The sequence below is a fragment of the Tauraco erythrolophus genome, chromosome 2, assembly GCF_009769465.1.
Source record: "Tauraco erythrolophus isolate bTauEry1 chromosome 2, bTauEry1.pri, whole genome shotgun sequence".
NCBI lineage: Eukaryota > Metazoa > Chordata > Aves > Musophagiformes > Musophagidae > Tauraco > Tauraco erythrolophus.
This window is the reverse complement of record NC_141466.1, coordinates 58,409,972-58,419,400: the sequence shown is the minus strand read 5'-3', so window position 1 is coordinate 58,419,400 and position 9,429 is coordinate 58,409,972. Positions and strand designations below refer to the sequence as shown.

The 9,429-nt window shown below is 39.5% G+C and overlaps 1 protein-coding gene across 1 annotated transcript; it reads right to left on the bottom strand.

The window, feature by feature from the left end:
• Positions 1 to 1,333: 1,333 nt before the first annotated feature.
• On the bottom strand, positions 1,334 to 9,168 carry LRATD1 (LRAT domain containing 1). Its single transcript, XM_086608398.1, has 2 exons — positions 8,422 to 9,168; positions 1,334 to 1,498 (listed from the first exon to the last, which is right to left on the bottom strand). Exons 1-2 carry the CDS (start codon positions 9,166 to 9,168, stop codon positions 1,334 to 1,336), a joined length of 912 nt encoding a protein of 303 aa, XP_086464524.1.
• Between the last annotated feature and the right edge of the window lie 261 nt (positions 9,169 to 9,429).

Here is a 9,429-nt window from a genome sequence, read left to right as displayed (position 1 = left end):
ATCTGCATATTAACCAACCCTTTGTGTAGAGGTCTAGCACCTGACACTCTTTTATATTGCCATAATTAAAATGAGTCAATTGGTCAATTAAAGTGAACTTTTCAATATTCATGACCTTTGATTATATCTAACAGAAGAATCAATAGTATAAAGTCAGCACAGGCTGGAAATACTAATCCAGAAAGCCTGTCAGGTAGGCAGGCACACCAAGTAATGAGGTTTGAATTTAAAGCTAAAGCAGGGCTATGTCATATTAGGAAAAAAACAGTTGTATCATATAGTTCTATGATAAACATTAACAGGTCCTTGCATTCATCTAAGGTACTTCTGTTCAATGAAGTTGTAGCTTAAGATGCAATCTAAGTTTCTTAAAAGTAAGAAATGTTGCTGATGCTCAGACAGATGTTTTAATTACCAGCAATGCTATGGTGGTTCATGATTTATTATACTGGATCTACGTTCAGTAGCAATACTTGTTTGGTATTGTTCAGTATATTATATATTATATTGTTCAGAACAAATACTTGTTCAGTAGCAATTTATTGTTTATTTCAATAAAATCATTTTATTAAAGGACTTTAGCAAGATAGGTGAGCGAATTCTTTTTATTACGCAACCTCTGGAAATGACAATATTCTCTGGGCAAGGATTCAGTTGACAGTCTCTGTAACAGTGATTTCTAGTGATGGTCTTGTTCATGGAAAAGGGCCTCTGTCACACACAAGTGGTTTGATAGGAAGGAAGATTTTTGGATAGGCAAAAAGATCCGTAATCTTTCACCAGGTGAGATAAAAACTTTATGGCTGAGGACATGGAATAACTGGGTTATTCTAGTTCTTGAAAGGAAATTTCATCTCTCAAGGACTCAGAAGTATAACTCTCAGAAATCCAGTCCACACAAAGTGCTCATAGGTCTTGACAGAGCTGATTTTAACCCTGTATCCATCAGATAAGATTTCTACAAGCAGTCAGTGTTAGTCTAAGCGTGGCCCAAATAAATTTGGTGAAAGTTCACCAATGATTTCAATGGAGAAAGAGTCAAGTCAATAGTAAGTACTTTGAAAAGTCCTACCATTTTCAAATAAATGTATCAGTTCAAAGAAAGATAAGATAACTCAAGAAATATCAATGCCAGCCGTCTCTTTACTTAGGAACAGCTATATAACAATAGTTTAGCATGTTTGAAAGACAGAACACAGCTTATTTCAGTGTTATGTTTCCCAAATATTACAGTGAGGGAAAAAACATTCAAATCATGAAAAAACCTTTGTGGCACTATCCATTAAAATACGTCAAAGAGAAAGATGGATAGATACTTCACTGGAGCATTCTTTTATTTATAAATACACAAGTCAGTAGCAGCATAGTTCATTCTAAAAGGGTACTTCATTATTGCAAAGTGTAGCGCTCCTTGATATTTTTCCTCTGGTAAGTAGCAATATGTCAAATCCCACATATTTAACTGACTTCTCTTGATATCAGAAGACCGTAGCATACCCTAAAGAACAAATATTTGACTAGTGTTAAAATCCTGTCAGTGAAGTCTTGGGTATCCATCTGTTGCACAGATAACATACATACTGAAATGACTGCCATTTATTACCAATACTAACAAAATAGTCAAGACTTCTGGTATGCATATGCATAATATATACACACACGGTATGCATATGTATATTATACACAAGTATATCTATTAGTTATATATCAATATGCATATAAATTTCTGCTTAAATATTTACAAACAATTAGCATATTTTTTAGACTCAGTTTTTATATTGCTTTCAGCTGACTGAAAGGGCATATGGAAACAATAGGAACATATGGAAAAAAAGATCTGTTTTAAGACCAGATTGTGATATGTTTACTCATGTTGAACGACATACAAGGAATATTCCTTCTGTGGCATAAAGTACTCTGCTGTGAAGAAGTGTCACAATGCAGCACTCTGTATTTACTCACGCTGTTAAATATTTGCTGTTTATTTACCTACAGAAGTGATAGTGTCATGTCAGAACTAAATCTGGGGTTTGATTGTTTCATTTATTTTCAAATTCTACCCCATGGTAATTTTCTTAAATCAGTTACTCTTTTACCTACACAAACTGAGAGCAAGCTCTTACCTCTACTGTATCAGAATAACCAAGAAAGGTTATTGAGGTCTCCCATTTATAAGCATTATGCTGCCTAGATTATGAGCTCAAAAACATGACTTTTCAAAATAGATTGCTAATGTCACTCTGCATCCAGATAGTGTTTAAACTGTGAAAAATTATTTACTACTTAAGGCTGATGAGACACCGCATATTTTACTTACCCTACTTTGCCTAGACAGTAGCATGGATCTCCAAAGTGTGAATGGTTTTATGTACGAGGTGTGCATGATTATTCACCCTCATGCACCTTGGATAAGAGAAAGAAAGAACAGAATTTCAAGCTTAGCTCTGAACATCTTCCTTGAACAGCCTGAAGCTTAAGTGCAAATTCTCACACCCTTTTCTGTTGTACTCACATTGGTTCCAAACTCCACCTGAGTTCCGGTCAAAATAGCTGGAGATACTTGCTCTACAGCACTTCAGAGGCTCAAGCTCATAAACTAAACTCCAATTTTCTATTTGTGCCCAACACATGTACCCACACAGCCACACAAGAGAAAGTCAAAGGGATGTTTAAAAAGCATTAACCCATTTCACCTAGGAAAATGCCAATTTGCATAGATGATTACTATATGTACAAGTAAGAATATGCAATTAAGGCCCTTCGGGTAGCCATCACACACGAGCCTTCCACTGAATTCTATAGGAGGTTGATGCTGAGGTCTTGATCCTGGCTAGGATCCTATTCCTTGATTTTAGCCCAAGGTAAATGCCACATGAAGACAGATCTTACTTTACTTTGAAGGTCCTGACCCTGCAAACACTTGAAGAGGTAAGTGGTTTTACATACATGGATCATCTGCAGAATCAGAAATGCTCCAAAGCCCATAAATAAAAAAAACAAAAATAGGAAAAAAAAAAAAAAAAGAGAAAAAGTGTCACCATCACCATATAAAAGCATAATCTCAATCTGAATGGCCTCTGCTAATGGAAGTTCTGTGATTCCTCTAGACAGATCCACCTGAATACATTTGTGCTTGATGCAAAATATTTAACATTAAGAAATGAAAGTGCGTATTACTAGCTGCTTAATTATAAATCCTGTAAGATAAATTCTAGTTTATTTCTCAAAAGTAAATATGGTTAAAGTAACTATTAATTTCAAAGGCATGGTAGCATTTCAATATAGAAAAAAAAATAGAACTTCACAGGGGATTTGTATTGTTTAGACAAGATAATGTTATTTTGCAAAAGAGATAATGCAGAGTGCCATAACCACTTTTTAAAAAAATACAGCACTGGTAGTTTATATCTGTATAGATTATATCTAAATACTCTGGAGTAAATCCACTGATATGCCAAGTAACAAACAATTCTTAGTTCATTGCCTTTTTCTAACCCAATATCTACACTACCTTCTTTTTGATTTACAAGCAGTTGAGTAAAGTATCTGATCCCAGTATTCATTAATTTTCTTTACAATAAAACCGTAAAAAAATCTGACAGATTAAACTAACATTGTGTCAGAGGATCCATGAGCATAGGGCAGTTTTACATGTCAAATTTGAACTCAAAGCACAGAGAAGTCAAATATTTCATAAAAATAAAATAAGCAAATAAATTCCAGACTTGCCATGGAAACACAGGCACTCATGAACTAACAGCAGCACTTGATCACACTCTAGTCATGTATTATTATCCTTTAGACTACTAATTCTGCAGTGAAACTGCCCTCAGCATGGCAGCCTAATCACACCTCCTTACATGTTTCTGGATTCATTCTTTGGGACTGGGACTTTCACCTTTCTCCTGGGTTATAAAGCAGAAAACACATTGTTTGCACAGCATAAGCAGCAACACATACAACTTTTTAGTCACACCCAAGTATATTTATGGACAGAACACTGTTAGCCATTCTAGTAGAAATCTTTAATAGAAAATAACTAAACCTTAAAACTAGCAGTAGCTATTCCAGCCCATTACTTCTGCAGCTGCAGTCAGAAGGCTGGGAACTGGGCGTGCTGAGGTACCTGCTCCCACAAGATGCCGCGTGTCTCGAGTGAAATCCAGCGTTCTCTCGACTCCAGCCAATGTTGGTTGGAGTTACAGAAGTTCAACACATCGCATAAACAGGTCTATAAACTCTGACAGATTTTTGCACATCACTTACCTAAATATGAAGTAGACTAAAATGAAATGAGGCAGGATAATTAAGACTGTGCATGCTCTAGCACAGACTGGAGGCTGTTTCTTGTCACACCCTGAAGGCTACATCTTGTTATTCCCTGCTTTTAATCTGAAATCCACATATGGATCAATAGCATATTGCCCTAAAAAATACAATATGAGGCTTGTTGTTTGTTTGTTTGTTTTTTCATTTTATATAACCATAATGAGATGGGGAAAAAATCCTAACAAATGAAAACAAGGTAACCTGGAAACATCAGATGTAGATGGAAACAAAATTTGACAGTGACAAAACCTACTAAACTACCCCTCCTTACAGTCCTCTACCTATATGTACGGCCAATAACCAGTAAACATTTTGGTCATGACAGTAAAACATTTCACAAAGGCTCTCTATGTTTCAAGAGGATATGAATTGAATTTTTAATAAAATGTCAGCTGCAAAGTAATTCAAAAGAACGCATTTCAAAAAGATAAAGCAAATCGTATCCAAGCAAACGAGATTCAACAAAACTACCCAAATAGCTATCAGAAAGCTTGAAATGTGACACAAAAGAAAGATGTGCAAAGTATCCTAACATTGCTGCCGTATTACAAATCAGTATTTCAAGAGCAATGAGTGAGATATAAATATTTACCCTAGGTGGCTAGACTGATGAAGGTAAACAGATTCCACAGATATAATATAATTTGTCAATATCTTTACTGCTGGAAATGGAAATGTTAACTCAGGCAGGTCACTGATCCTGAAAGATGAGTGTAATCAATTACATTTTTTTACCTGTCAGTCATTCACATCATTGCCTTTTTCGCAGCTGACTGCCTCCCTGCCTTCCATTTCTTGTTTCAAGGCACTGAACAACTTTTTATATTGGCTTTTCACTCAGTCTTTTTCACCATCTCCCTACTGCCGTCTCAGATTAACACTGCTTGTTTCAGAACTAGTCTGTTTTCTTCCCTTATTTTCACAGTATTGCCTTTTTCCACTATCTCCCATCTCAGAAAGGTGGCCCTTCTGGTCTCTGAAATGCCATCTTAAATCTCACTTCTTCTCAAAGTCCACAAATTTTAACCACCTCCTAAACAATAAAATCTGATCCAAAGCTCACTGAAGTCAGCGAGAGCTTTTCCATTAACTTCAATGGACCATGAATCAGGATCAGATTGCTGTCAGTAACTCTGGACTAGAAGTGAAAAAAAACAAAAGGATCTGTATGAGTACCTTTGTTATTAACAACTGACTGCTACTTGAGCATAGTCATAGCAATACTATATCCTAGGTTAATATCATCTGTGAGTATTTCCAATACATCTGCTCCAGACCTTATGCAAAGGATGAAGGCCTTAATTTTGTTACCTTTATCTGTACAAATTTGGAGTGATGCCAAAGACTTCTGACAGAGCTTTAGTTTCTATCACTTCCTTTATATACTACAAAATACAATTCTACATCTAGCTAAGAAAAACAATGAAATTGTCATGTTTGTGAAACAAGTTAGTAAATCATTAAAAAAAAAAAACCCAGAGAGAAAATGGCTGTTTAGATAGAGTGATGGAGTATTCAGAAATCACAGTGAAAAGTTTAAAGCCGGTATGTTTAAAATTCTCACTAGTGAGGACATGCAATGCTGTTCTTACAAGGATCCTCTCTCTAGTCCCATATCATCTAAGAGGTATTTGAAGAAAAAAGCATTCCGGAAATAAAAAAAACCACAATGCGACTCTACCTCATTCTTCCTGTCTTCACAAACATTGTTATTTATTCCCGCTTCACATAACTCTGCCTGCCTCTTCCAACCTCAGTTCTCTAATGTATATGTTTTATAAGGGGAAATTAAAATAAATTACTTTTGCCCACCCTTCTTTCTCCTACTACTTAAGTTTTAGGTTTTTCTAAGTGCCTTGGGTGTGAAGCCAGTGCCTTTCTGCAATCCCACAGTGCTCCCACCAAGCAATAGAGGGAAATCAGTTCTAGCAATTTAGGATATCCTATGCACTACAATAATTAATACACATAAATACTATGTAGAGGGCTCTGCTCACGTTATGGAAAAAGCTATCATTATCAGACAGCAACTATTGCAAATATAAAGCTAAAACATAACACATTTATTGAAAGGTAAGTTGTGATTTGAGCCTATTTCAGTAGCAATTTGGCAGTAATGACAATTCACATTTTTCACATCTTTACCCTATATTGTACTAAGGTACTTAAGGGGAGGGGATAAATGTAACACAGCCTATTACCACATAACTTTGTCAAGTGTATCAGCAAACATAAAGCCAGTTAGATGACTGTCACTGAAGGGGTGCAGTTTTGTTGTTTTTCTTATTTTTTGTGGGTTTGTTGTTTGGTATGTTTTTTGTTTTTGTTTTTTTTTTTAAAAAAGATACTTATGCTGACACATTTATTATAATGAAGTACACTCCACCCTCACAGTTTCAGCTATGGGAGGCAAACGCTTTGTAGAAATGAAATTACTGTTGCAACAGGGTTGCTTATGATATCATTTAATACAAAAAAAGGAGCCAGGAGACAGTACATTGATAGGGGGTGGAGTGTATTGTATATACAGAGGAGGGGTATTATTTCTGTTCTGCCATCTGACATTGATGTGGGAAGAGGGGACAAAAACAAATGCATTTTCTTTCCAGTACTGAAACATGCAAAGACAAAATGCTTATTACAAGTTGTATGCAGCTCAGAATAATAATTTAAAAAAAAAAAGACAGCTCTAGAAATGTCCCAGTATACTTAATTTGTTTAGATTTTTTTAAAGTATATATTTAACACTCTGATCTTTAACTTCAAAACTTAGAATTAAGCAATGAGTGAATAGGATCTGAAACACAGACAAGGCATTGCTCACATCACATTAAAAGGCATCTTTTAAATGCAGCTGTGGATTTCTAAACTTAGACCGAACCGGATTTTTAGTTGCTTGGAATTTGAAATGCAAGATGATCTTGGCCACATTACACTTATTTTCTTTAATTAGAACTGTAAATATGCAATAAATTGCTGTTTCAAGGAGGCAACATGCAGATTGAAACCTATTTGTTTCTTGCAGGATTTGGTTGACCTGTGCATGAAGAGGTATTGAAGCAGTGGTGCAGTGAGAATCACTACAGCGATACAAATCCACAGCTCAAGCATGAATACTAGAGGCTGGATCTCTAAGGAGCAACACTAAGTATACTGTTCTCCAAAATATACCACTTTCCTTAACCAATGAATCTAGCTTCAGGAAAACAGCTGCTCACCAACTTTTTTTCCAAAAAAAAGAAAGGGCAGGGAGAGTGGGAGAAGGGAAGAGGTGGAAAGGGTGTATGCATTATGATGACATTCAGCAAAGAGCTGCAAACAGAAAGCAAAAGACAACAAATATCTCAAACGTGGTAGATTTCAACTAGAAATGTGAAAGCACTTTCCCCTGTTAATATCTTGCCAGAGTTGGCTGGGACAAAATTTGGATTGAAGCTACAGGCTGAAGCAACAGTGTTGAGAAACAAAACAAACAGGCAATTACCCTCCCACCTCCCCCCACTCCCCCCTTCCCCTCCCAGTTAGAAGTATGACTGATGCTTTTGGTTGGCTGCAAGGCAAATATTAGCTAGAAACTCATTTAGCTAGATCCACATCCATGGCCCCAGATGCTTAAAACTTATCATGGGATAAAGCCATGAAATAAAAATTAAAAAAAATTTCAATTTGAAATTTTATTGGCGTGTTGCTAGAATGGTCAACATCGATCGACAGGAGAGACTTTGTCCACATACTCCGAGAACAGCCTTCCTGCACCTCCCCCCTCTTTTCTTCCTCTCGCTTGCTCTTTCAGCATTAGTGCTATTAAAAGCCAAACAAAATACTGGCTACGGGTGTACAGAATGCTGGTTTTGGGAATGTTGCCATGGATCCTGCTTCCAGTCGCGTCCCACGGAAAGAGGGTGCAGCCTCCTGTCTCTGTGGCAAGGCTGGTCTCCCCGGGCAGGGCAGAAGGAAGGTATAGCCGCGTACCCCTGCTACCCTCTATTCTTTCCCATCCACTATAGCCAGGTCTTTGATCACCCTCAGTTTGCCACTGGCATCGATCCTGCGCTTCTCGCGTATTAGATCCTCCAGGCTGTGGAACCTCACCGTGTGCACCTTGTTCTCCGCCAAGTGGATCTTGAGATAGTATTGCTGCTGGTGCTGGGTGCCGGCAGCAGCCTGCAGCTCCCCCCCGGCTTTGAACTCCCTTTTCCCGAAGCGGCACCAGGCGGCGAAGCTCTCGGAGTTAGTCCAGCAGATCTCGTTGCTTTTCAAGCCCAGGTGCCCGCAGGCGTTTTGCACCACCAGCTCGGCCACCAGCGGGCGAAAGCGGTACCAGCTATTCACCACCCGGCCCACGTTGCCCGCGGCCGCCTCGTACAAGCTGTCCTGCCGGATCTGCCCCTGGTGCAGGTGGATGATCTGCCCGCTGCCCACGTACACCGCCCAGTGCGGCGGCGGGTGCTCCGACGGCCCCAGGTAGAGCAGCTCCAGCAGGTCCCCCGGCTTGCAGAGGGCAGGCAGGGCTGACACCGAGTAGACGCTGAGGTCCCCGGCCTGGGGGCCGCTGCTGACCTTGGAGAAGATGCATTCCTGGCCGCGGAAAGCGGAGAACTGTGTCTCGTTCAGCACCAGCTGGTGGTGGAGGTGGTGGGTGGGCGTCTCCTGGCCAGGGCTGCCGGAGCCCTTCACGCTGTACTTGTCTGGCTGGCCTCGCTCGTCCAGGTCCTCCTCCTCATCCGAAAAGAAGTAAGCCACCCCGACGCGCAGCTCGTCTTTCTCGATCCCCGAGGGGTCCCCGGTCGGCAGCTCGCTGTAATTCAGGTGGGTGATGCGATCCAGTTGATTTCCCATCAATGACAGGGCGAGGCGAGGGCAGGAATCGCCGGATCTGAAGGAAGGGTGGGGTGGGCAGGGACACAGAGAACAAGAGAAGGCAAACGGAGAGAAGGAAAGAAAGAAAGAAAAAAAAAATCAAGGCACATACAAAAGATTTCAGCGATTCCGCCCTAAGCCCCCATCCCTCCCCCACTCCTTCCCTCCTCCTCCGTGCAAGGGAGAAACTCCTTCCCCTTGCCCTCGGGGTACGGGGCAGGGCAGAGCAGAGCCCCGTCC